Source organism: Equus caballus, chromosome 15 (genome assembly GCF_041296265.1).
Source record: "Equus caballus isolate H_3958 breed thoroughbred chromosome 15, TB-T2T, whole genome shotgun sequence".
Taxonomy (NCBI): domain Eukaryota; kingdom Metazoa; phylum Chordata; class Mammalia; order Perissodactyla; family Equidae; genus Equus; species Equus caballus.
The window spans coordinates 98,503,516-98,531,310 of NC_091698.1; the positions used below are offsets into that span (position 1 = coordinate 98,503,516).

The 27,795-nt window shown below is 54.2% G+C and overlaps 1 protein-coding gene across 20 annotated transcripts in view; it reads right to left on the reverse strand.

Annotated features, from left to right (window-relative positions):
* The window catches only part of ATP6V1C2 (ATPase H+ transporting V1 subunit C2), a 54,474-nt gene that overhangs the window by 739 nt on the left and 25,940 nt on the right, over nt 1–27,795 (reverse strand). For 2 of the 20 annotated variants that reach the window (XM_014731308.3, XM_070236697.1), the window contains exons 4-14: nt 22,971–23,056; nt 22,074–22,103; nt 15,964–16,058; nt 11,627–11,718; nt 9,083–9,181; nt 8,472–8,540; nt 6,299–6,391; nt 6,112–6,205; nt 3,500–3,637; nt 2,559–2,656; nt 209–338 (exon numbers count right to left, since the gene is read on the reverse strand). In XM_014731308.3, the coding sequence (XP_014586794.3) occupies nt 209–338; nt 2,559–2,656; nt 3,500–3,637; nt 6,112–6,205; nt 6,299–6,391; nt 8,472–8,540; nt 9,083–9,181; nt 11,627–11,718; nt 15,964–16,058; nt 22,074–22,103; nt 22,971–23,056 (1,024 nt within the window). Of the gene's footprint in view, nt 1–3; nt 339–2,558; nt 2,657–3,499; nt 3,638–6,111; nt 6,206–6,298; nt 6,392–8,471; nt 8,541–9,082; nt 9,182–11,626; nt 11,719–15,963; nt 16,059–22,073; nt 22,104–22,970; nt 23,057–24,839; nt 25,090–27,795 lie in introns of those variants that run through there. The other 18 variants (XM_001503540.6, XM_070236703.1, XM_001503538.6 and 15 more) reach the window with 16 other exon arrangements.

The window sequence follows — 27,795 nt, forward strand, 5'->3', positions numbered from 1 at the left end:
CTTGTACTTTCGAGGAAGGTCTCTAGGCACTGACCGTATTTTCTGGCCACCCCCCCCCGCCCCTCAACCTCTTCCTTGTGGTATTTCCACACTTATGAAACACAGATTTTCATAGCAGTCTGCCAAGTACTGTTCCTGGACAGTCTCTCCCGGGCAGAGAGGCTGACCTCACTGTAGAAACGCGGCTATTTCTGGAGCGGGTACCTACATCCAGGATGCTTGCGGCTGCGACTTGATCCAGATGCCTGAAGACGGAGTTCAGGACCTCTCGCAAACGTTTGGTGGACGACTTCTTAGGCTGGAGGAGCACCGCCTGGAAGTTCACCGGGAGTCCGTACCTTCTCAGACAGGATGTGTAAGTTACTCATGTGCAAAGAGGGACGAAAAGAACCTGACAGCGGAGTAAGTTCTAGTAGGAATGAAAAGCTTCAGCTAATGTAGCTTAAGACCATATTCATTTGAGTGAAATGCCTAGGGTCAGAGGTCAGACTAATAACTGGATTTTTCTGGATAGAAAAATCTCTAGAAGACGCTAACCCACTTCTGATAATGATAGTGTTTGACTATAGAGCCAAGAAGTCACCCCACGGACACATGTGGCCATCCTGTGGTGAGCGCTCAAGGTGAATGGCGGCAATTGGACTGAATGTTCCGATTCCACAGTGTTTGTCCAAAACGCAGCTTAGCTGACTTACCTTCCTCCGCTAAAAGAGAGCAGCAAAAAAAAAAATCTGGTTTATCAAGATTGTTAATTCCTTTTGCTGAGTTTTTGGGTGGAAAAAAAGGATTTTAAATAGATTTTGTATGCCTGAGTACATCTGAAACCACTTGCTGGCAGCTGTTCCTGTGGTGGTATCCCAAAAGGAAATATTTATACTGAGTGCCATAGTTAAACATGCATTTCGTGATTGCCAGAGACTTTTAAAAATACACTATCAGTGAGCAAACGCTCGGGTGTTCAATACTTGTCAGCTGTGTTTCTTCATGGTCCCCAAGCCAGGTGTGGGGAAGTCCTTAAGATACCCATTTACTCACCTGACATGTAAATGACTTACAGTGCCGAGATCTGTTAGTATCACTGTTAGTTTCTATTTCCCTATCAATGTCCATGAATTACCTCCTGGCTCCCAAACTTCCTGTGTTTGGACAAAACCATGTGGCAGCCACGTGGAGGAGGAACGAGGCCAAGAACCAAGCAAGAGCCTGTGGCAGCAGCCAGCAAGCTGAGGCGGAGACAGGAGAAAGCAAAGGTGGCTCCGGTGGGCTGGAGGGCTCGGGGTAGGCTGTGAGGATGGGGTGGGAGAGCAGAGGCACCCAGCTGGCCCTGAGGCTGGGGGACTCATCACAGGAAGGACGGGGCCACTGACAGATGCAGAAGCTGGAGGAAGGCGTTGGGAAGGAGGATGAGCCAGATTCCCAGAAGCCTATGTCAAGGAAGCCTTAGGAAGCATTGGCAGGCAAGGGGAAGCGGGGAGGAGTTGGCCAGGTGGACGGCTGGGAGGGGATCCTGGGGCCACCCGCAGTGCAGGCAGGGGAAGGGGCTGGGGCCACCCTGCAGAGGGAGACGGCCTCTGAGGGCCGAGGAGTAGGGAGCCTGCAGGTCAGCAGGCTAAGAGCAGAGAGGTTTGGAAGAGGGTGCAGCCAGCGTGTGTGGTGCCACTGAGATCCCTGACAGTTCAGGACACAGGGCATCTTCAGAACAACGCGGAAAATCAGGCCTCAAAAAATACTTCCTGGGGCTAGCCCCATGGCCTAGTGGTAAAGTTCGGTGTGGGTTTGGTTCCTAGGTGCAGACAACCACTTGTTGGTGGCCATGCTGTGGTGGCAACCCACATACAAATTAGAGGAAGACTGGCACAGATGTTAGCTCAGGGCCAATCTTCTTCAGCCAAAAAAAAATTAAAAAATATACCTATGTTTCCTATTTGATTCTACTTTTGTAAAAATTTAGTAAAAATTATACCTATGTGTAAACTAAACAAAAAACCTAAAGGAGTATGTACCAGCACATTAACAGTGTTTTTTCTCATGGTGTTAAAATTACAAGTGATTTTTATTCATTCTTTGTGCTTATCTATAGTTTCCAAATTTTCCACAGTGAACCTATTTTGCTTTTGTTAAAAATAATAGGGGTTTTGTTGTTGTGGGTTCGATTTGGTTTGGGTTTTAGTTCTTGTGCTGCCTTCAGCTTCAGAGGTCAAGGACTGAGATGGTTGGTGCTGGCATTTCTTCCAGGAGTCACTGGACCCCGGTGGGCTGTGCAGGGGTGGGATGGAGCCAGCTGGGGAGAGCAGGACGACACCTGCCCCAAGTCTGGCAGGAAAGGGACACAGCGCACTGGACGGCAGGGAGCTGCAGGCTGAGAGGTTTACTTAGGAAATCCTAAGCATGTTGCCAAGAGCCAGAAGGAGCAGCGGGAGAGGGCAGAGGGCTGGGGCATGTCCTGAGGAGGCTGGAGGGGCAGGGCGGGAAGGGGGAGGCAGGAGCTCAGGGAGTCCCAGCGCTGGCTGCGCCCAGCGTCCCCACTGCATGATAGCCGGGTCGGCATCTCCACCCACCTGAGCACGGACTCCACAAACACCCTCAGCGCCTTGATGTGGATCCAGGCAATAAAGGCCTCGCTGAAGTTCACCTTGAGCCAGCGCAGCAGGGGCCCCTGCAGGGAGGGGAGAGTGCGTGACCCCTCCTGTCGGCCCTGCCCAACGCCAGGCTGAGAAGGGACACGGGTTATGACAGAGCAAGCCCTGAGCTGAGAAGAAATGCCCAGGAGCCAGCAGAAGCAGCGAGTCCATTGGACAAGGCCCAGGACCACGTTGTCCAGGGCGCCTGATGCCAGGGAAGCTCAGGGACCAGCCACCTGGCACATGCGTGGGGCCACCACAGATGGGGCCGGAGGGGATGGGCAGCCCCTGACCTCAGGGCTTCCAGCAGGCAGCTGACAGGCCTCCTCTGACACTACACTGCCGAGGAGCCACCTTCTCAAAGGCTCTGCCCCAGGTCCTGGCATCATCCACCAGCTGCCACTTCGAGGGGGCTCCTCACAGCCCCACCTCACACGGCCACCACCTCCCAGGCCATGGCAGCTGTCACTAATGCTGGTGCAGCCAGACCTCTGGGGGAGCTCACAGTCTTGGAGCAATGGCTCTGAGCTCCCACCTGATACCCCAACTGCTCACAAAGGTCATGGGTGGGTCCAGCCAGGGCAGCCAGGGGAGGAGACCGCCACCCCCAGCAGGGCCTGCCCCGTCACCAGCTCCAGCCACCTCCAGCCAGGGCAGAGGCACCCTGGCCAACAAGCACCGTCCATTGCTGGGGGGCAGCAGGGGCAGCTCCCAAGAGGCCCTGCAGATTAGGAGGAAGGCATGATTCTGTACTCCTTGAATTTAAGACCTCAAAAGCCACGTTAGATAACAGAGAATGCAAAGATTGGTTTGCTCAGAAGACACCTGCCCTGGCGAGGACATGCGAGCCAGGGAGCCCAGGGTCCTGGGTTGCTTACCTCGCCCTCGCCCTCACTCTCTCTCTCTCTGTCGCTCTGCCCCGCCGCAGGCCTATCAGGGCTCCCTAGCGGGGTTACCTTAACCTTGTGGTCCCGGAAGGTGGATGATCCCTTTTTAAGAGCAACACAGGAAGTTTGCTAAAGGCACAGAAATGATTTATTAATCTTTCAGCAAACACGCATCACAAACACACAGAAATAATTCCTATCGCCTGAAAAGCATGTGAAGGCAAGCTCCTGAATGCCAGCCCACTCTGGGGACCAGGTGGGCTAGAGATGGCACGCACGCGTGCCTGTGGGCCCCTGGGGGGTTAAAGTCTTCGAGTCCTACTCCAGGGACTGAACCGACTGCTGGCGGAGAGGTCAGTTCCCACCTCCCCCATGCCCACCCCGCCCGGCCTTGGCATCGGTGGGGACCGCCCCCATGAGCAGACAAGGACAGGAGCTCCAGGGACGACGCTGCCCACAGAGCTGCCTATCCAGGCTCCGTCAAGGCGTCCCCATCAAGTGCAGCCTACAGCAGCCTCCTTGGCAGTGAGGGTGCACCTGAGCATGCGACATGCAGAAATTAGCCAAGCGTGCTGGTAGGACACTCCATCCTTTATCATCTTTCTCCACAAATAGTGGAAAGCACAGGAAAATACTACCCTGGGCTCTCCAAGGGAATTGAAACCTGGGACCTAGCCCGTCCCCTCTGGTTGACGAGTAACAAAAAGGATGCAGGAGGCTGGTCATACCCCCCTTCAAACAAGCTAAAGGGGGGAAGGGGTTCTCAAGAAGACCAGTAGGGTGACCCCAGCCGACCCCTGCTCACTGGCACACAGCGAGAGCCTCGCAAGGAGCTGAGCGTCTCCAAGTTAGTGTGTCTTCGGGGCTCTGTCTCTCCCCAGAGAGACCCTGGCAGGGCTCCCACGGCACACGGGGGCACAGAAGCCTACACCAGGTAAGAAGCGCCAGCTGGCAACCTGAGACCCGGCGGCAGCTGTCAGGTTCTGTGTGCCACCTCCACCCACAGGGGTCTGTGCAAGCGTGGAGCTGGGTCCAAGGCCCTAGCCGACCGCTTGGCCTCTGGGCAGGGCTCCCACCTGGATGCTGTGGAAGCCGCCCCTGTGAGCTGGCCTGCAGAGACACGGTGGGGGCCCGGCTGGACTGAAGGAGGGGCAGCCCTGCTCGGAGGCCGGAGCTCGGGGTGGGCGGGCTGAGGTCAAGGAGGAAACCCTCTGGAGCTCAGCTTCCTGGGGGGCACCTTTCCTGCCTCGGGGCTCGGCCTCCAGCTCAGCCCTCTGTCTCAGGAAGGGGGACACGCCCAAAGCCTGGGCCCAAGCCTGACAGATTCTGGATCTGAGAAGCATGTGCACTCACTTGGTGTGCACACTCATGTCCACATGCACAGGTGTGTGTGCACGTGTGTTTACATTTGCAGGGAGAAGAGTTAAAACCCCCCACAGGCACTTCTCTATGAGCAGCTTCCTCTTCTTCCTCAAAGGAGGATGGGCCAGTCGGGTGGGGCACTAGGAACCCCACGGCGGCCTGCGGCTGGGGCTCGCTCCTGAGGGATCCACTTGTCTGGAGTCCCTGTGCAAAGGCCACTGACCCGGAGAGGTCAGGCGGACGTGCGGAGTCCCCCAGCCCCGTGTCGGAGAGGGCCCGGGGCCAACACTTGGCCACACGGCTGGCACTCCTCGCTCTCACCCAAGCACATACTTACAACTCCATGTTTACACACCAACTTTCCCAAGAGGCCTGAAGTACATCCTACCCATTCTTCTCTTCCCGTCTACACTAGAGGCTGAACTGGAGGGTACTCTGAGAACCTCCCCAGGGTGGCGGGATGCGGGAAGGGGACCTGGAAACATTCCACCAGACCACCTGGGGCCACCCCGCTCAGCCGACTCTGCAGCTGGAGGACGCCGCATCCGGAAGGTGCCCCTTCTACAGAGCGGCAGAGTGGCCTTCCTGAGGCTCACTGCCCACATTTCAGGAGAGTCCGGTCTCCCCCTCCCGAGCCCAGTGCCCCACACGTGAACAGCTTCTGAGTGGCTGTCGTCGGAAGTCTCAAGACTAAGTACCACTCTTGGCTAAAAGCAGCGGATGGGTAAATACAGGTGCTGGTGACGGAGGAACCCACATCACGCCTGGAAGTCACACTGACAAGGACTGCGGGGTGACCGCTGGCCACACTGTCCAAGGGGGGCACTGCCCACTCTCGGCCCCGGTGCGTCTGCCTGGACCCCACCTGCCTTGCTGGACCTTTGTGGGGGCAGGCAGCGTCCACTTCCCAGGGAGGAACACTCATGAATCTCTCAGAGCCTCAATTTCTTATCTGCAAAATGGAGCTGAGGGTCACTTCCTGGAAGGGCCGTGCTTGGGACTCGCGGAGACCGCGTACGGACGGTGCCCAGTGCACGGCTCACTGCTCACGGCCACCGCCACGGTCCCCTGTGTGTGCCTCCTTCCCCCAGACCCTGCCCTGGCCATCCCAGGAGAACACGTTCCTGGGTGGTGTGTGCCCAGGGGAGCGGGGACATGGCAGGGCACCTGCCCGGGCCTCTGGGGGGTGGGAAGGACGCCCACATCGTGCGTGCAAATCCGCGGCCGGCCCGAGTACTCACATACTGTTGCTTCTTATCAGACAGCAGTCTGCTCATCTCTTCCCGCTCCCTCTTAATTTCCTTTTCATCATAGTAATATTCACGCACAGTGAACCTTCGGACAAGCCAACGAGAGGATTTCACTAAGAAGCTTCCGGTCGGAGCAGAGACCCCGCCAGTGGAGAAGCCCGCCCAGCCCAGCCCTTACTTGTTTTCTTTGGCCTTGGTTTTGAAATCATCAATCACTTTTCGAAACAGGGTCACCGTGAAGAGGCCGCCCTCGTTGTCCTCAGCAATCAACCTGGTGGAGAGAAGTGTGCTCACTGGACTCATCGGCAGGCCCCACGTGGGAGCCGGGCTGGAAGAGGCCTGTCCGCTCCCTAGGCGGGTGGGTCACCGCCGAGGTGAGTCCCTGTCCCCATCAGCCTGGTGGCCGACGCACAGGGGCCCTGGCAGAGCCGAGGGCGGGGGAACCAAGGTGTCCCTTATCATTTCCTGCTGGCTCTGCCTGCCATTTCCGCCTCCTGCCCTGCTGCCCCCGCTCCAGGCCAAGGCCCCGAGGCCTGCCCGGGATCTGCCGCAGCCCTGGGGGAAGCTGGAGACCGGCTGTGCAGACATCCGGGGTCTGGCTTCTGTTCACGAAACGCCTGTGAGACCGAGCTACTCTGGGGTCTCGGCTCGCACGAGGGCCGGGCAGCCCCTGGCTCTGACGCAGTGTGGCTCTGGCAGAGTGGAGCGGCGTTCCGGTTCGTGCAAACCATCCCACAGTGTCCATTTCACATCCAACGTCCCAATGTCCTCATTAGACACAGCCTCCCAGCATGCCTCAACACGAGGCCACTGTGGTCCCTTGTCCCCAAGGACATGGGGGGTGTTGGGGCCAGAGGTCTAAGGGTTTTTGAGTCCTGCCGGCCAGATAACAGGAGCCCTCGGGCCCAGGCGGGGCCTCGTGCATGCTAGCCAGCTCACCCTTCCTGTTCCTCAGAGCTCACACCCAGAGGGGCTGACCCAGCTCCAGAGACTGCCAGAGTCATCTCTGCCAACCCTCTGGTGCCCTCTGACAGTGAAGGGCCTGGCAGTTCTGGTCTGAGAAGCCAAGCCAGCCACCAAGGCAGCCTCTCCGGGCAGGGGTCCTGGGCACGCGGCCACAGAGAGCCGGCCTAGGAGAGTAGAGAATGCTTCTGCCGGGCAGGCCAGCTTCCAGGCCAGCTCCTCTGTCCATCTGTTCTTCTCCCCAACCAGCTGCACACGTGACTGCCCCCGGCTCATTCCTCTGGCCTCCCCTTGTGACCTCAGGCTGCGACTGTCCTGTTCCCTGGACTCCTCAGTTTAGCTCCTGATTTCTATCTGCTCTGAGTTTGTGATCCTGGGAGAGCAGCCTTCAGCCGGGGCCCCAGGCCAGAGGCCTCGGGCTGGGATGGGAGCAGGCAGGGCCCCCAGCGCAGAAGTTCCGTGTGCTGGGAGGCGGATGAATGGCACGGCCGCCCAAGACTCAGTGTCAAATCTTCTACACTCACAAACTCTACCAGACGTCTGAAAAGGCACAGAAAAGAACAAATACCTACGGATCTGCTGCCCAGCTCAAGACAGAAACAATATTCAGACAGGAGAAGCCCCATGTGCCGCTCCCCAACTGCATGCCACTCTCTGCCCGAGGTCACCCCTGTGCTGAGCCTGGCGTTTCTCATCCCCGAAGGCCCCCATAATTCTCCTGTACACCTGTGTATGCCCAAGTCACATACGGCTTAGCTTCATCCATTTTTAGACCTTAAATAACTGGCTTCCCGCTGTGCGTACCCTCCTGCACTTGCTTTTTCTGCATAGAGTGACATTTATATATAACATCACAGGCTGAGATTTATCCTCACTTACGAAACTCTAACGCCTTGGTTGTCCCCGCTGGGTGGTATCCACGGTTTGACTATATTCCTGTCTCCCTTCTCCTGTCGCTTTCCCAGCCCTCACCGGCCACTCCTGCTCTGACCCCAGCAGGCCACACTCTGACACTGTTTTTCTCCCCAGCTCACGCTCTGGGGTCACCACAAGCAGGCCCTAGCTTGACCCTCAGGTGGGGAAGAGTGGACACTGAGCTGAGAATGCAGAGGAGAGTGCAGCAAAAGCCCTGCGCACCCTGCCCGGAGGTAGTCAGGGAGGGGTTCCCAGAGGAGGGGGCAGGGGAGTGGAGTTCTGAGAGATGGAGGGAGTTGAGCATGTGGCTGGGTGTGTGGCTGTGAGGGAACCCAGGCAGAGGAACTCTTGCAGGCACAAGCACGGAGGGCTGAGGGTCCTTGCACCCTTGGGGCAGATTTGGTGGTTGGGTGCCCCAAAATGCCCACACACACCTCCCCTGGGGCCTGGGGCCAAGCTAGGGTCTCACTTACTTGGTCGACCGTGGGACCACCATGTCCGAGAGGGACTCGTAGGTTTTTTGCCATTGTGTGTAGCTTTGTCTGTGAGAATACAGAACGGTTGAGTGATTTTTGCAGAAAAGACTGTGGGGCGTCCTGAGTGTTTAGGAAGCTGCAATACCTTTTCCCGGGGGACTAAGAGAGCCCCAACATCCCCTGAGATTCTGCCACGGGCAGTGGGAACCCCCAGCCCAGCACCATCGTGAGCCCAGCCTCCCCATGAGGCCCTGGGTTCAGCCAGAGATACTCGTGGGGTACTGTCTAATCCTGGCCCTGTGCGGCCTTTGGCAAGCCAGCTGACCTCTCTGGCCTCAGGATGAGGGAATAATAACACCGCCCCACAGGCTTGTTGTGAGTGACCTGAGCTCCTGTCTGCAGCTTCTGGCACATGGTTCACAGAATGGCTGCTTCATCACTGCTCTCACCCCACAGGCACCGTCCCCCTGCCCCCGTTACGCCCACACAGCCCCATTTAGGGCCCCCAGGATCCGGGCCGAGGGGGGGCTCCTCCTTCCTCCCCATTGGGCAGGGCCAGATCACCAACACAGCGAGACCCCAAACCGCCGCCTCCCTGGCCCACTCACTTGGGGACGATGACCAGCAGCGTGATCAGATACTCGGAATCCAGCACGAAGTCTTCCTTGCTCACAATATCGCTCAGCGTCCGGGTGAAGAGGTTTCCCCTGAACCCATGGGGACGAAGAAGGTGGGATCAGCAGAAAGGCAGATGGAGGCCACGTGGGCCTGGGCTTGTGGGCCGCACGGACCCCCGGCAAACCCACAACACATCGGTGCTAGGAAAGGAGGGCCAGGCAGGAAACGGGCAAGACTCAGGATGTCCCCTGGGGTGAGATGGGGGCCCCGGGCTCTGTGTCCTGGAGGCTAGAACTGCTGTGGCTGGCAGGGCCTCAGGTGCTATCACCTGTCACCTGAGGGGCTGCTGAATCCAACACCTCGGTCACCTGCGCTGCCCCGGTGCAAGCCACGGGCTGTTGGGAGGGGACCACGGGCAGCAGGCAGCTTAAGTTACTCAAGTGTCAAACAGTGGCCGGCTCACGAGGCCACCAGGGCCATCCTGGGCAGACACAGGCCTGGAGGGAGCTGCGTTTCACTTTACACACCTCACAGGTCCAGCAGCCAGGGCACATGCACCTGAAACAGCTCTCTGCAGGCCAGTGGAGGCCGGTCTGCATCGAGGTCACGGTATTTTTAGCACACGGATGAAGGCTGTTGGATCAGCACCCGGGCCAGTCGGCTCCCTGGACGGTCTGCGCCTTGGCACCCGGGCCACGATATCAGCCGAGATGTCAGCCCATGGTGCTTCCCGAGTAAACGCTTCCCAGCGCAGGGCCAAGGCCAAGGCTTCAGGGAAAACACCATGCTGCAGAGGCGCCCGGCCTGCCCGGGGAGCCGGCCCCTCTCTCCTCCCCACCACGCCATCCCTGACGAGGCCCTTAGATTCCTCTCCAGAGGCTCCACCCACAAGCCTTCCTGCCACGGTGCTCCCACTTTACCCGCACACTCAGACCTCATCTGTCTGGCTTACGCCTGCACCCCCTGCACAAAGTAGACTTTCCAAAAATATTTGCTGAATGAATAATTGTGAGCTCTCCAAGTGCAGAAATGATTATTTTATTTTGCTTTGTGTCTTCAGGGCCCATAAGGCCTGAGAGCATAGTAGATGCTTAATAAACGCTTATCAAAAGAAGAAGAGACCAACGGAAGAGGGAGGTGGAAACCCTTCTACCCTCTCCGCTCTCTTGTGCTTCCCTCAGTGCTTACGATCAACAGATCAGTCAACGTTACCATGGATCAGCGATCGACTTCTGCACCAGTTGACTGAGGAGGTTAGACCAGATGTTTGCTCACGTCCCAAACAATTCTTAAGAAGGCCACAGTTGGGGGTACAATGAATGGATGGCCCAGCAGGCAAATGGCCCCACGGCTCACTGGTCAAGGCCATGATGGACCTATGCCAAGGTCGTCATTTAGGGCTCTCTGCCATTGGCGCCTGCCCTTGTCCCCTCCTCACTCCTCCCTGGGGGGGCCAAGGAGGAGGCAACTCAGTTGATGCCCATTTAGCTCTGATGCAGTCATGCATCCGACAATGATGATTTCCAGTTGAAGAACGTCTTTCCCTCTTTGGATTTAAATTTTCCACTAACATATTATTCTCTTTTTTCACAAGAAGACAGCTGGCCCAGTGACCCTCAGAAGAGAGAAGTGGACGTGGGAGGGTGGCTCACAGGGGTGAGCCAGTCAGAGGGATGGCCACACAAGGGGACAGCTAAGCTTCCCTGGGTACTTCCTTTCTCTGGAGTGTCTCAGAGAACTGCCAACAGAATCAGATCCGGAATCTGGGGAGACTGTGAGGATCTCCCACACCAAGTCAGCCCTGTTCAGAAGCGCCTTTCAGCCTCCTTGGCAGGAGCTCATCTGGCTTCTTCTTACATACCTCCACCAACAGGGCACTCACTACCTCACAAGACAGTCACTGCCATCACGACACTGGGCTTATGTTTTTCTCCAGATACCTCTCACCATCTTGGGAGACTCAGTGACTAGTTGTATCTGCTGGGCCAGGCAGTCGGCTCCCTCTTCCACAGCGTGGTCCTTCGGGTGGGTGGAGAAAGCACCTGAGTCCCTGAGGCTGCTCTGCTCTGGCCACAGAGCCCACTGCCCTCTGCTGGCTCTCATGAAGGACCAGCCTCCTGCTGCACTGAGTGGGAGGGGCCTCTGTAAAGTTTCCACAGGGGCAGGAGCTTGGGGGGCCCCCCAGGTGTTCTCAACAACCTGGGAGAGGCCAGGAGAGGCCGGGAGAGGCCGGGAGAGGTCAGGAGCACCTTCCAGCTCCTACTCCTCTCTGGGCACAGGCAGGGAGGTGCCATCTGCCCTCACTTAGGCCTTTCCTCCCACGCATCTGCTCTGGGTCCTCCTCGCCCAGCACAGCTCCTGGAGAAGCAGGAGTGCCTCTGTGTCTGTCTGTCTGTCTGCCTTCCTCTGTCTCTTTCAGACACTGACACAGACCCCGGCTCAGCCAGGGATCTGAAAGGCACACACGTAAGCGCAGCCAGGCCCCCGCCCAGGCGGCCTTGAGGCCGCGGCAGCCTGGGAGCACGGGTACTCACATGGACTTCCGCTCCAGGTTCTCCAGGTTCGTCTTCAGAGTGTTGTACGAGGCCATCCGGGATTTCAGGTCAGTCTCAATCTGGGCCAATTGCTGTTTGGAAAACCAGAAGAGTGTAAAGAGTTGGTTGAACTTTTCAAAACTGCCACAAATTGCTCCTGATGAACTTAAGAAAAAACAAGGCACTGGCTCGTTTGCCAAGGCCGGCTCTGCTGTGCCAGACAGCCCAGCGCTCGGCCCCGCAGGAGCCCGCGGGGGTCAGGGCAGGGACTCACATCTCTACTTGGCAGACCCGGAGGCTCAAGACATGAGCGGCTTTTCTGGAATCACTCAACAAACTGAATCTTCTCCTGATTTCGAGTCTGTCTCGTACTGTCAGGGCCCCCACGGGCCTCCACACCATGCGCTCTCAGGCTCTGCTAGGGGTCAGCTCAGGCGGACCCCTACCCTGGCTTCTATGAGGACCCGCTACGCCTCAGCCCCGACCAGCGCCCAGGTCTCCAGGCTCAGCTGTGCCCTGCGGCAGCCTCCTCCCGCTCTGCAAAGGTCGAAGGTTCCTTTCCGTGTGGAGGCAGGTCACCGATCTGACATTAAGGAGAGCCCCTTGTTCTAGAAGTTTCAGGAGCACGTCCCAGCCCACCTCCTGCGGCGGACAGAGGGTCGGGGGGCATGAGACAAGCTGAGCTCTCCTGCCTCAGGGGCCCCACCCGTCCAGCCGGGGTGATGACGTCCTCCCCAAGGGCTCAGAGCCACGAAAGAAAACTGCCCACAAGGGCCCCATTCACGGGGAGCCCTCAAAACACTGTAGCTGCTAAGGCGACTGCTGTAAATGAGTGTTCCAAGTCCAGGGACACCGGGAGCCCCTCTCAAATGCTGGGAGCTGTCGGGAAGTTAAATAAAACCCACCAGCCCCCGCTCTGCAGAGCTCACACTCACAGCAGAGCCCATTAACACACAACTGGCTCCACAAAGCGGGCCCCACATTGCGAACACTGAGCAGCCAGCCATCCAACGAACAGGGGAGAGCCACCCACGCTGACACACGGTGGGCTCGGGCCGACTCCCGAGGCCCCTGGGAGAGACTGTGCGTATCTCCTCCCCCAACCCCCGTTCTCTCTTCTCAATCCCACGTTCAGTGACACCTCATGGTGGCAACTGGCTATGGTGGGAATATTCACACCATGTCAACAGACACAACAGATCTGCACATTGCTGCTGACGCGGGACTATCGCGAGACCATCATCTGAATAAAAGGGGGCAAACTGTAGGATAGGAACAATTTTGAGCTGAAACATATATATTTTTTATATAGATGGAAGGATCCACTGTAAACTTTAAACATTGGTTACCTCAAGGAGGAGATTAAAGGGAGTGGGAATGGGGGGTGGTGGTCACGGGAGGTGTTCAACGTTTTTATCTTTACATTTTGATATGTGTGATTTCTTTATCAGATTTATACTTTTTTTACAATTTTTAAAAACTTTTTACTTTGAAATGATTATAGATTCATGGGAAATTGCAAAAATAGTACACAGAGATGCCATGTACCAGTTTCCCCACGGGTAACATCTTACATAACAACAGTACAGTATCATAATGAGGAAACTGAAGTAGGTACAATCCACAAATCTTGATTTTTAAAATAAGGCTTATATTTTTTAAAAAAATCCTGTGTCATCCTTATTTTTCTAATTTCACCGTAAGCCAATGAAAAACCACAGAAGAGGGCTTGGAAACCAGTAAAACTGGTTCTCAGAGAGGAACTCAGGCTTCGGCACAAGTCTGGCCCAAAAGGCTGTGTGACCTGGTGTCAGCTCCTGAACCTCTCTGAGCTTACTGTGAGCTAATACAACCCACGAAGCAGGTCATTCAGAGAGGCAAGTCCTCTCCTCCACCGACTGGGCTCCTCGTGAGCAGGCAGGGTCTTGGTCGTCTCTGCAGTTCCGGGCACGTGGCCAGCACCGGGCAGCACTTCCACAGAACCTGCACACCCAGTCCTGCTCCTGCCAGGCACACGGCCGCTGCACTTTCCGCCACTGAAGGCAGGCGTGCCAGGCAGAAGCCTGGAGGGTTCGTGTAACCCCCAGCGGTCAGCACCCCAAGCGGGTCGGCATGAAGTAGGCCCCACCAACTGCTAGTGGACATCCACGAGGGGGAGAAATAAACCTTTTGCTCTGTCACACGGGTGAGATTTGGGGACTTTTTGGAAACTACAACATGACCCAGCCTGGGGAGACTGACATAGCCATGGGCGCCGGGTCCCTGACCAGGTGACATGCTGCCATGCTGTGTGCACGGCTTGGGGGGCGCCCAAGCCCACCCCATCCTTGTGCCCCTTCATTAAAGGAGGCAGGTGGGCTCAGTTCCCAGCGTTGGGAGGTCCTGGGGCCTGGCCTTGACTATGTCATTGCCAGTCCCTCGCAGGTGGGGACACCTGCTCAGAGAACGCCTGGCAGCACAGCAACTTCGCCTCCCGGGGTGCCCCCAGGGGAGCTCCTCTGACTATGACGTCTCTAGTTAACAGAATCAGACCTCCCGTTGCGGGGCCAGGCCTGAGCCAGGGCTGAGAGCATCACACACGTGCCAAAGTCCAGCCTGCTGCCTCTCAGCAGCGGAGGGAGCCCGGGGCTTCCCTGGGAAGTGGGGCCCGCGCAAAGCACATGAGCTCTACACTCCCCTCCCAGGGGAACGGCTCGCCACCTGCAGGCCCTGGAGCGTGCCACCGAGCCTCTCAGCCAGCGTCCCCATCTGAGACCCGAGGAAGGTGACACCTACCTCCAGGGTGACTGAGAAGTCAAAGCAATAAGAGAGCCCAGGTGGTTCCAGGCACACAGGGAGCACCATCAAAAACGGTGGCCCCTCCTCTCCCTGCTTTCCCGCCAAAGTCCCTCTTTGGGTCCCCTAGACTAGCGAGAAGCCAGGTTTTATCCTCTACAACTGCTCTGCTCCCCTTCAGCCGATGCCCTGGTCTGCTCCAGAGCCCTCGTCACTGCGGGGCATGCCCGTGTCAGTGACTACTGTCCCAGGTGGCCTCAGAGGGTGGCCCTGACACTCGGCCTGGCCTCCCCAGCACAGCGCAGGGCTCAGCCAAGCCCACAAACCACCATGTGCTTCCAGGTTGGTGGTGAAGGTGCACAACGCCCTGCTGGAGGCCGCACCTGGCACAGGGGCCCTGGGCAGCCCCTCCTCACAGGGCCTTCCAGAATCACCGCCCAATTGTCCCGGAGGGGCCGGGACCTCTGTGATGCAGGCGGTGCCCGAGGAGCCGCACCCAGATTCCAAGCCTTCTGGCCCCACCGCATTCCCAGAGGCTCAGGCCGGGCACCAGCCTGCCATCAGGGCACGGGGACAGGTCCCAGGGGCCTGCCTCCTTCACCTGACCTGCCCAGCCACGCCTGGGGGCTCTGCTGCTCTGTGTGGACAACAGGAGGCTTTGTTCCCGCCTGGCGCGGACTCTCTCCCAGACACCCAGGCCAGCAGGAGGCATGATACACAAGGGGCTCGGCGTGTCGTGGAGCAAAGTGGGACAGTCATAAGCCGTCAGCCCCAATCTCAGAATCTTGGTCAGTGTCCACCCTCCGTGAGACAAACAGGAGCCAGCATGGCTGCGAGACACCCACAGTGTCCCCAGAAACCTGTGGCACAATGCTTTTGTTCATGAAGTCAGAGCCAGAGGCCAGTGCTTACCAAGATGGCGGACTCACAGGGGGCAGCTCTTACTGGCCTCACTATTGTCACAGGCGCCTCAGGGCAGAGGGGGGCACCCCTGGGAACACCTCCCAGAAACACCTCCAGGACTTAGGGCTCCTAAGCCAAATTCTCCACTGAAGCAGATGGTTTTCATCAAGTAAATAATCCCCCTGGGGGCGGGGGTGTCAGGTGGGGCTTAAGAAGAGGTCAGGGTGGGGCTGCCTTCTCCATCAGTACCTTTGAAAAGAAAAGAGGTGGGGGGAGTGCTGAGAATGGCCACTGGGTCTGGGGTCAGAACCGCGGTGGCTCAGAGAGGAGTGTCCTGTGAGCCACAGCCCCCCGCCAGGTGGCAGGGCTAGAAGAGGCACGGAAGCAGGGGGCCGCCTTTCCCATTTCCAGGGCTGTCCTGAAACCCAAAGGTCTGTGACCTTGGCCAGGGTGCAGAAGGCCACACCTCGGAAACTCACCAGGGCCGTGAGGGCTGACAGGAGACAGACAGACGGGGAGGGGACCCCAGCCAGGGTCACTCGGCAGGAATGTCCCTCTCCACTTTGCCAGGGTCCAAATGCCATGTAGCTCCGCCCCAGATGGTCAGCTGTCCTGGTCACAGCAGTTAAGTGTCCCCCGAGAGAAGGCCCTTTCCTTACCTTGGCTACAGTGTCCACCACGCTCACCAGCGGCTGCTTGGCAGGATATTTGGCCATGTCCCATTCAAAGTGGGTCACAAAGGATGTTAAGTCAACTGGAAGAACACAAACACATTTCAACAAACAAGGGTGACTCTCCAGGTCTCGTGAGACTGAGGCTGCCAAACCCCGAGCCAGGTGCCCCCACTTAAACCAACGAAGCAATTAGAGACACCAGAGGACAGAGGCTCCAGGAGAGCAAACATCCACCTTGGGAGCAGAGCGCTGAGCCAACGGGCGGCTCTCAGCCAGAACCATTGGCAGCACCCTGAACCCTTCCGAAAACACACACCACCAGCCACAAGGCCACCGTGACAGGTGCACTCCTGCGCCCCAAACTCTTACTCAGGTCTGCACTGGGAGATTCCACTTTCACAGGAGGTGGAGGCAAAGTCGGGAGGTATTCTGAGGGCACCAGGCTAATCCTCCACCTTTTCCAGTTGCTTTGGCCACAACCCCTGCTGGGTGATCATTCTGTCTTGAGGTACCCCAAGGCACGCCAGAGAAGAGCCTCAAGCTGACTCCCAAGACTACACAGAGATCATGGGTGCCACCTGCTCACCAGACCAGCCACCTTCCTGCCCTTGCACCCGAGCCCTAGACAAAGGCGATTTCAACACACAGGCTCTGTTTTTTTTGTTTGTTTGTTTGAGGAAGATTAGCCCTGAGCTAACTACTGCCAATCCTCCCCTTTTTGCTGAGGAAGACTGGCCCTGAGCTAACATCCATGCCCATCTTCCTCTACTTTATATGTGGGATGCCTACCACAGCATGGCTTGCTAAGTGGTGCCATGTCCACACCCAGAGATCTGAACCGGCAAATCTCGGGCCACAGAGAAGCGGAACGTGCGCACTTAACTGCTGCGCCACCGGCCAGCCCAGGCTCTGTTTTAAAGAAGGCATTTTCGGGGCCAGCCCCGTTGCCAAGCGGTTAAGTTCACACATTCCGGCAGTTCACAGCTCCGGCAGGCCAGGGTTTTGCCAGTTCAGATCCTGGGCACAGACATGGCACTGCTCATCAGACCATGCTGAGGCAGCGTCCCACATAGCAGAGCCAGAAGGACTTACAACTAGAATATACAACTATGTCCTGTGGGGCTTTGGGGAGAAAAAAAAAAGAAGAATTGGCAATAGATGTTAGCTGAGGTGCCAATCTTTAAAAAAAAATTTTTTTTTTAAAAAGAAGGCATTTTAAACATTAGCAAAATACCAGCGTTTGTGAATGTGGTTTTTACTATCTGGTACGGCTGTCTATTTCTCAGTGTACATCCTCTATACAAAAGTCCGTGGTGAGTAGAACAAATCAGTGTTTTCTCAACAAATTTCCTTTCTTCCCTTACTTTCTCCAAAAACAAACCTAACCTGCAGTCCTTGGGGTGTCTGTGGTCCCCTCCAACCAGCTACAGGTGCAGGATGAAGCTCTGGGGTTGAGGTCAGACCAGCAACCCTGAGTGAACTTGGGCTGATCCCAAGCCCCTGGGCCTTGTGCACATCAGTAACTAAACCCCTTTGCACCTCAGTCTCCTTATCTGAGAAATGGGAGCAGGGAGGGGGTCTGCACACCCCTTGAGTGCCTGCTGTCTTCAGACTAGCTCTATGCACATCTAAAGAGTGCTACCTGGGGGCCAGCTGCTGGCAACACCCCAGGGCCTGACCTCCTCTAACAGGTCGGGTCAGCGTAGGTTCCAGTGGCCCCCGGAATCCTGGAATCCCAGCAAGACCGCCCCGCTGTGTCAGATTCTCACCCCAGGCTCTGTGGATGCCGGCCCTTCCCAGTACCTCCTCATGCACCTGCACAGGGACTGGTCATTGCTCACTCAACACTTCCGGGCACTAGGGAAGGGGGGAAGGGCTGGCCCCCGACTCCCAGGGAGGGCACGGAGGGCTGTGCTGGGACTCAGTATTCACGCAGGGGCTGAAGGCGACAGGAGTGTGCCATCTGGCCGGTGAAGGAGGGCGCTGGGAGTGAGGGAGGAGGACTGGTGGACACCACGTGTTGGGGCACAAGGACTCTGGGTCAAGCTGAAGTAACAGGGAGCATGGATGGAGATGGAAGAGTGTCATGAACAGCTGTGTCTGTACTTACGCCCAGGGGATAAAGACACGCAGCCCACTCCCTGAGCCCCTATATGTGTCAGGAACTGGACAGGCACTCCAACCCGACAGCAGTGCTGAAAAAGGTCACCACTGGGACAGCTTTGAGTTTACTATGTGGGTAGACAAGTCCCCAAGAAGCAGGTGGAAACGAAATGGGGCTCAGAGGAGGGCACTGGCCTGCGGGCAGAGTTGCCAGATGTAGGCGGCCACAAGTGCCATAAAATAAGGAGACGCTGCTGCTGCTGATGATGATGATGACAACCATTCGAGGAGCTGACAATTACCGATGGTTTACCTTGGCCAAGACACGTGAACTGTCTCATTTAATTTACTCTTAACCCTATTCAGTACTATCACTATCTGCATTTTAGAGACGAGGAAACTGGCACCTAAAATGAGACGATAAACAGGAAGCACATGGAGCACCAGCTTCCCCCCGCCACGCCCATCCACAGGGGCCCAGCCTCGCCGCGGTGGAGCGGGAAGCTCACGCACAGTCGCCGCCTTCACAAGAACCAGACTTGGAAGAGGTTCCTTGGGTCCCAACAGTGATGGAATTGACCAGAGTGTCTCTGAGGCCCCAAGGGGGGGTTCTGATCCAGGAGGACTAGTGTCCTTACGAGAAGAGACACCAGGGTACCCTCTCTCTCTTTCCCCATGTGAGGATACAGCAAAGGAAGTGGGTTCTCACAGGAAGCAAACCTGCTGGCACCTTGATCTTGGACTCCCAGCCTCCAGAACTGTGAGAGGTAAATGTCTCTAGTTAAAGCCCCCAGTCTGCTGTATGTTGTCATGGTGGCCCGAGCTGACTGACACAGATTTTGTGTTCATCTGGTATTAACATGGATTTCGGTGTTGCCCCCCCACGGCAGAGAGATGAGTGCGCAGGAGGGACCCAGGCCCGGGAGGAACGGAATTCATGTCGGATGGCAGCAGGGGCTGTGGTCAGAGGCGGAACACGAAGGTAGGGAAGGGCCGGGATCCCACTTACTGAGACCCCACGTGCGCCGGGCAGCGGGCAAGCAAGTCCTCCGCTGCTGGTCATGCGCTGACAGGGAAGAGCCATCACCCACCCCCCAGACCAGGGAACGGCCAGCCCCGGGCCGGAGACGCAAACAGACGTGTGCTTTGGGATCTCGCCCCTTCTCCTCCCCGCCTGCCTCCTCCAGCACCACGTGGGCACACCCCCATCCAAGAGAGCTACCCTCAGCCCCTCCCTCTCTCTCCCACTGCTGTTTGGTCCTTCAACATCAGGACGGAGACCAGCTCCTTTTGAAAACCTGCCCATCGGTGCCTCCCGCTGCTGGCCGGAGCCCGCGGACAGACGCTCGCCTGCTCATCACACTGACGCTGCACGATCACCCCTGATTCTCTGGCTCTTTCAGGCTCCTTGAGGGCAGACAACTGTCTCTGTGTCCCCAGGGCCTGTCACAGTGCCCAGCGCAGAGCAGATGCCCACACACACACGAACCTTCCTAATCACCCTGGTTATTGGACTGACTCGCACTGTCTTGATTTCAGATCAAGCTCTTGTCTCCAGGCATTTTCACAAATTTCGAGGCCTTTGTGGCATTCAGGTCAAAGAGAATGTGTTCCCCCTTCCCACCAGAAGAACTCCTATAATTCGCTTGAGACTCAGCCCGTCCCCCTTGGACTGGCTCTCAAGCGCCCAGCCTCCATTTCCATCGCAGCATGGATGGTGCTGTGGTCTGTCCGGCCTAGGGCCGTGAGCTCATGGAGGGACTTCATCTCTGAGCACCCAGCACCCAGCACAGTGCTTGGAGCTCAATAGCCTGCAGGAGTGTCCAAGAAACAAAGGAGCGAGAGGATGTTAGATAAGGAGACCCCGCAGACCTCCCTGCGGAAGCCTCGAGAAAACCCCGGTTTGTGACAGTGACTTCCTCCTCCTCCAGCACCTCCTCTCCCGTGTCTGGAGCACCAGCTCCAGCTCCAGACACTGACCCTTGCCTCGGGCCACGAATCCGAGGGCAGCCTTGTCCTGTCCACACACATTGCCTGTGGTGACAACACGGTCTGAGGATGGTCCTTTGCCTTGGAAAGCGGCCCCCTCGGGCCTCCCTGCATTTCCAGCACAGCAGCTTCCCTCTGCCCCAAAGGGACCAGGCCTCCCTCCCCTGGTTGAAGTCAGCGAGGCCTGGGCTCGGACTGATGGCCTATGAGGTCAGACAGTGACCCAGGCCAGCTCATTCCTGAGCAAAACACGGTGTGCACAGGCAGTGGCTCTTGAGCAACAATGATCTCAGCTGTGAAACAAAACAAGGCCTTCCAGGTAGGCAGCAGAACGGGGGGCCTGTGAGCGACGGGCTGCAGCCAGATGGGCCTTCAGGCACTGACGACTCCTGTGCACATTCTAGAGCCCGGGCCAGACATCGGTGTACTGGTTCTACTTCTGCTGCAATTCAACCCATCTACGTCCTTCCACGCTCACAGCTCAGCTAGGGGCAGACAGTAGGCAAAACAAAAGGTGCTCAGGCAAAGCTCAGAGCCGAGGAGGGGATTAAGTCCACTGACAGGTGAGAAAACCAAGACTCAGAGAGATGACCGGCCAAGGTCACAAAGGGCATTACACCACAGGACCGGGCGTGACCACTCCAAGTCCAGTGCTGCTGGTCCTCCAAGCAACATTGCCCTGAATTCCCAGCTGTTCGAGTGCCCTGGAGAAGATCAGATTGAAAGCCCACCTCCCGGGGGCCAGCCTGAGTTCCTCCAGTTAACTCTGCCCATCACTAGTCCCGTGGGTGCTCCGCAGAAGAAAAAGATTTCTCCACCCAAGGAACATTGGGAAAGCCTGAGCCAAACTCGGTTTGAAAAGGTCTCTTGACTGCGGGACTTTTCAGAGCCTTTTCTACGCTAACATGCATTGGGAATGTTCACGAGTCGGCCGTGAGCACTGCCCTGGCGGCCTGACCTTTGTTTGCACAGGGCTGGTGCTCCAGTCTTGGAAGTCATGGCGACTCAACTCGCAGGAGGTCTAGAGATAACAAAACCCATTAGACAAACGAATAAAGCTGAATTTCTCCTCCTGAGAGGACAGCCAGCCATCTGAGAGTTGGTGCCATTTGGACTGGGGATAGATATGATGGAATAATGACATCTAACTTTAAGTAATGTGAATTTTGAGTACAACGTAAGCATTTTGATCACTATTTTAACGTGAGCTCAAATCCTAGTGTCCTAAAAACCAGGTTTTTATGTAGAAAAGCAGCTCTCTACCTTAGTCAGCTCTCAGTCTAGGGCCCTAGGAGTTACCTGCTGGGAAATAAGATCAGTTGATCCATTTAACAAAATAATTTTTTGTATGAGTATCAGCAAGAAATCTCAGTGTCACAAAGAGATTGCATTTGGGAAGGCATTTTGGTAACTTCCAATCTGTAAAGATTTGTATTCGTCCTCAAAGGACTTGCTGGCTTTAATTGCACCAGTTTGAGGAGGTTGGAGAAAACCCAAAAGCAATTGGCTCCTTCTAACCCTGAAACCAGGAATGGCCCATTGGAGCACAGGGACGCCCCCAAGGGCTCCAGGGAAGGAGCTCCCTGTATGAGTGAACCCCATCAAGACCACACAAAGCCAAGCCTAGCACGGAGACTTCCAGGGTCCATCAAACAGCAACCCCCAAGGGCAGGCAAGAGGAGGCTGGGGACAGCCACCAAGGCAAGGAGCAGACGGCAAGCTACAAGATGCAGAAGTCCATCTTGAACTCCGGAGCTAAAGCATTCCCATTTCCAGGAGCATGCAATGCTGCTGGGGGAGGTGGGGGAGACGAAAAAGAGGGGACAGGAGTAAAACAGTTGCCATCTGTGTCATATGGATATCGTGACCAAGCTACGAGGTTGTTATTTGAGAAATCCATCATAACCTGATCACTGTACCCCTACAACCAGACTGAGATTCTGCCTTCCCAGGGACATGCGGACACCACACAGCACACACACAGCAAACAACGCACAACCTACTCTTTAGACATTTCATTTTCTCCTTCAAACCTGCAATGCAATAAGGTGGCGTTATTAAACCGCATTAACATGCAAGGCCAAGTTCAGGTTTGGGAGTATGAACATTTCCATTTGTCAGTTTAAACAAGCAAATAAAAAGCCTTTTATGGTTTCCAGGAGGGCAAAAACATGACTTTATATGTAACAAATGATATAAATAAATATAGAATATATATGCTCATTTTCAGTATATACGCATGCATAGATTTACAGGTCTAATTATTTATACAGATATTTAAACACCTAATTCTAAGGTTTCCAAAGTCTCAAAGTTGTCTCGCACATTTTAAGTGCAATTAAATTGTACATACACAATTAATGGACCAAAGTGTCGTTGGAATCTAAAGATTTATCCTCTCGGCACGGAGAAGGGAGATTCCAATGCGAATACGCTACACAGAGCCATTTTGGTCTAACTCTCTGTTTACTGGGCACAACTTAAGACCTCAGTGTGAGGCATTCCTCAGCACAGGAAGACAGCGTTCAGCCTCCTTTGGGGAAAGGAATAAATCTGCTAGGGGTTGGGGGGGATGGAATTTTCCATTCGGATAAAGGGGAGGTTGATTGAAAAGGTGAGCGGGCCAAACAACCATTAGACCCCACTGAACCTATTTTCCTTCAGATTTCATTGAGGATTTCAGCTACAGGGTAAGAAATGCCAGGCGCTTTACAAACGTGACAGCAGGACTATGAACTTGCCGAGGGGCACGTCCTCAAACAGCAGTACCACGAGCTAAAAACGAGCTGTACAGCCTCTGTTCAGCTGTCAATTCGGACCCTCCTGGGGCCACAGCGAGGGCTCCCGATGGGCTAGAATGATCTGAGAAAGGACTGGAAGAAGAACTCTGGGTGACCTACCTCCGTTGGCCAGGAGGTTCTCCTGAGCCATCCCCTTGGCGTCTTCCATGACTTCCACCACGCTCTGGGCCATTCTTCTTATGAGGCTGTGGGAGCGGAACAAGAGGCGGGTGAGCCGGGAGGCTGCCCTCAGAGCGCTGCCGCACCCCGCGGGTGGGAAGAGGAGCGGGCGCCACCCTTTGGAGGAATCGTTTCACAAGACGTGTGGAGAGACTTAAAATGCTAATAGGATTTGAACCAGTAATTCCACTTCTGGGAAACCATCTTACGGAAACAGAACAAACAGGAAAGGTTTTCTGAATAAAAAGATCTTCACAGCATGGTTGCCAACAGCGAAAAATTGGAGAATGACAATAGGGGATTGTTGAAGAAAATGATGGCATATCCAGCTGAGGGATTATTAGGCAGTCATTGAAAATGAGGTTTACAGAGAATTTCTAATACCGTGGAACAGGGCGTATATTGTAATGTTACGTGGAAAAAAAACAAGACACCAACTTACACAGACAATGTTCTTCCTACTTTACATATTTTCTATTGTAATCCAGCATTGTTTTTATAATTAGAAAATTAAAACTTTTTAAGACTCCAGAAAACATTCTGATGGCTGCCGAAAGTATGAGAAAAGAAAGGAAAATGCAGGATTTGGAGGCGAGGGAGTCTCACGGGCGTGGCTCTGCCAATCACCCAATGTATGATTTTGGCCAAATTTATTTAATCTCTTTGAGCCTCAGTTCTCTAATCTGTAAAATGTGGATTACACCATTTTGCAGGATTATTATGAGTATTAATATAACTAATCAGGCACCGAGCATCTAGCAGCAAAGAGTGTCTGCTCCCCAAGGCTGAACAGTTAGAAGTCCAATTGGAAAACATGCCAAATTAGGATCTGTGGGGGCCTAGAATTGGCCACCCCAAGATATGTCTCTTTGGCATGAGAATTTTGGGGGGGCTGGTTACTTTTAATAAAAGCGACTCTGAGGAGCAGAGTTTGCTTGCCCTTTGTTGGGAAACATTCACATTTGTAAGGGAAATCTCCATCAGTAAACGTGTCTCCCTCTCTGCACCAGGAAGAAGAAAGGGGATGACCTTATCTCTAGAAACTCTTAATCAATACCAAAGGCAAGGACTTAAATCTGCATAATAATCTTATTCCTGTTTCTGGTAACCTCCTGTAACTGACTCCCCCCACCCCCAACATTCTCCTTTGTCTTTAGCTGGATACGATATTTAAGGTGGGGGCTTCAGCCATTTTGGCAAGTTGCTCAGCTTGCCTGAGCCTCTCCCATGTATGCATGTTATAAAGCTTTGTTTAATTTTCTCTCATTATTCTGTCTCATGTGAATTTAATTCGTTCTCCAGCCAGATGAACCCAGAGAGGGTAGAGGAAGTGTCTTCCTCCCCTATAGATCAAAGTCTAAAAGCTCTGATGGTCCAAATCCTTGCCCCAGGCCCTCACTCCACATCCTCCTGGCTCCCAGGAGGGAGGCAGCGTCTGCGGAGGATCAGTCACTCAATTCCAAATGGAGAACACGGTCTTCTACCACTGCTGCAGCCGCCGGCCATGCTGGCCTCTCAGAGCACGGCGGCCAGGGGCCTGGGGCTGACACAGAGAACTGAGGGGGAGGGCACTGAAGGGCTCAGATCAAAGGAAGGAGGTGGGGGAGGGAGCTGCCCGTTTTCCTATCAGAGCAATGTGTGTTCACGGTCAAAAACTGAAAAATACCAGTATAAAGCAATTAACAAAAAAATGACCAATCACACCTTCCCACCCAAGAGGAAACACACACTTTGCATTTTAGCATATTTCCCAAAACTTCACAGTTCCACGGTCGATGTGAGTTGAGGTTTTCCTTTGATGACACCTACCATTCAGTGAGGTCTAGGGAGGGCCAAGCCTTCTATAATCATTGTGTCATTTGATCCTCAGGAAAACTTTCGAAGATGGGTGTTATTCTGTCTTCACAGATGAGGAGACTGGCCCAGGAAGTAAGCAGCCTCCCAGCCGTCCAGTCTGTCTGCGGACACCGAGGGTCTCGGCCACCAGGCCACAAGCTGTCCTTACAGACCCTGTGGCCGTGCTGGGCTTCCACGCCCGCAAACGTGCTGGCATTTCTTTGAATAGTAGCTCACATCTCCCCAATTATAACTAGGGCAAGTGACCCAACAAATCTCTCTCTGTTCCCTCAGCAAAATGCGGATGGCGCCCCTCGTCTCCCAGGGCTACTTGTGGAGTTGGGTGCCCTGCATGGAAAGCAACAGGTCCCTGGGGATCGGCCAGATCTCTGGAGCAGCTCTCGGCAGCCTGGTGACGGCATCCGCTCTCTGCTGTCTGGCTCCCAGGCGGACGTGGCAGGAAACGGGGAGGGAGAGGGTGAATCTGGTTCCCTCCCCGTTCCAGGAACCTCTCCCCTCTGATCGCCTCCAACCCAGGGGAGTAACAACGCCTCTCCCTCTCCCTGGGCTCCTGCACCATCCCCCATGGCTCTCCTACAGCCCACACACAACTACATGTCCCTTAATAAGTAGACCCTCCTGAAATTATCCTCAGTTGAGTGTGTCTGCTATTATCTGATAGAACCCTGACTTGATAACTTCACTCACTCATTCATTTAGCAAATCCCATACATTAAGCAACTGTGCCAAGCACTGTTCACAGTACAATGAACCCAGACGCTGTGAACAAAACAGCCCCTGCTCTCCAGGAGCTTCGACCCTCCTGCTGTCAGCGGTTCCTCGTTCCCATTATTATAACGACACACATAAGTTGCTGTCTTCTCTCACAATGTCCTCTGTAATACTTTAAGTAATTATTTGTTTAGTGAAGGTGGTAGTAACTCCGGCCCCTACCACAATGCCTGATGCACAGCCACTGCTCAGGAATTGTTTGTTGAACGAATAAATGAACTCTGGCACTCCATAGCACCTAAAATGGCACACACATTTCCTTCCTAATCTACCTAAATACAGAACTCACTCATCATTTTGTAAATGACTGTTTGCTGCTCCCAATTCTAGCCTCTCTACAAAGTTTTTAACTATAACAAGTATGGCCACACCCCTGCCCCTAGGCGTGTGCACTACCACAGAATATCTCAGAACAACATGGTCTGACGAAGCTTAACTACTGGAAAAAATACTTATTGCACAAAACAAAAACAGCCCTGACCTGGTTGTGATCATTTACTACAGTCATCAGCAGACCGTGGTATTACTGAATCCTAACATTTTTCTCGCTGGAAGGAACCTAAGAGTCTGTACGCTGTTTTAAATTTACTTCTTTTTCACTTTACAATTCACTGTAAACACCTTTTCATGTCAGCATAGAACTTCCTCATTCCTTCCATTTACTGCATAGAATTTCGTTGCATGGCTGTTTCCCTAGGATTAAACCTTTGGGCTGTTTCCACTTTGACGGGTTTCGCAATGATACATATTTTGCCCACTTGTGCAGGCACATATGCAGAATAAGTTGCTAAAGATTAACTGCTGGAATAAAGGGTGTAGACATTTACAATTTTAACAAATAAGGCCAACCTACTCGTCAAACACTCAGCGCCAATGTACAGTGGCCCCAACAAGGGCTGCGGGTGTCTACCCCCGAGACCCTCGCCAGCACTGGGTGTCGTGAAGCTTTTTAATCTCTCCCAATCTGATAGTTGATAAGTGATCTCTCATTGTTGCTCTGCTTTGCATCTCTTTGATCATCAGTGAGGCTGCACATCTTGTCGTAGGTTTACTGACTCTATAAACGGCTGTTTACTTCTGTGAAGTGTGTGCTCACATCCTTTGCTGGGTTTTCCACTGGCTTATCCCTTTTTAAAAAAATTGACTTGTAAGAGCTTTTAGGTGTTTCAAGGACTCAATTCTTGAAACAATGTTTTGAGCGAGGTGACATCCTCGTTTTAAAGAAGAATAAATTCAGACTTAGCTAAAAGTCACCCTACACAGGACAAGCGTCAGAGCAGAAGCTGACCTCATATCTACAAGACTCCAAAGACCACGCTGCTTAACGCTAGCCCAAACCAAACGCTGGCACCTTCTCTAGAACACTTGACAAACACTGACACTAACCCATAAGGGGAGATGTGCAAATCATATTTTTAATTAAAAAAGCAAATTGTAAATAGTATGTAATCTTGATTGAGGTGTTGGTTACACTGACGTGCCCAAGAAAATTCACCAACCTCTTTACCTAAGATGCGTCCATCTCACTGTGAACGTAAATTTTACCTCATCAAAAAAAACTTACAGGAGATCCTATCTCAATGAAGCAGCCAAAGTTAACATCACTCACAATGGGAAAGACGAACACGTACGTGTCTTCTGATGCGACACATTGAGAAGAACATCACCTCATTTCTGTGGTATTTGTGCCAAAAGTGCACAATCTGAAGCTGATCATAAGGAGACATCAGATGAACTCACACAAAGGAGCATTTTACAAAAGGACTGACCTGCACTCTTCAAAACACTCAATGTCATAAAAGTGAAAGTCTGAATATCTGCTCCTGTTTAGATGAGTCTAAGGAGACGTGACAGTCAGTCGTAAACAGCAGGAAGCCATCTCAATGTTTATCGTTACTGGAGAAAATATGAGTTTTTCTTTTGTTATCAAAGACACTATTGAGATAACTGGTGATATCCAAGTAAAATCAGTACATTAAATAACAACACTATACTCCTGATTTTGATCATCGTACTAGGGTTATATAAGAGAATGTCCTTGATTTTAGGAAATACACATTGAAGTATTTAGAAGTGAAGGGACATCACATCTGAGATCCACTGTCAGGAAACTCAAGAAAAAGCGAGAAAGAGAAGA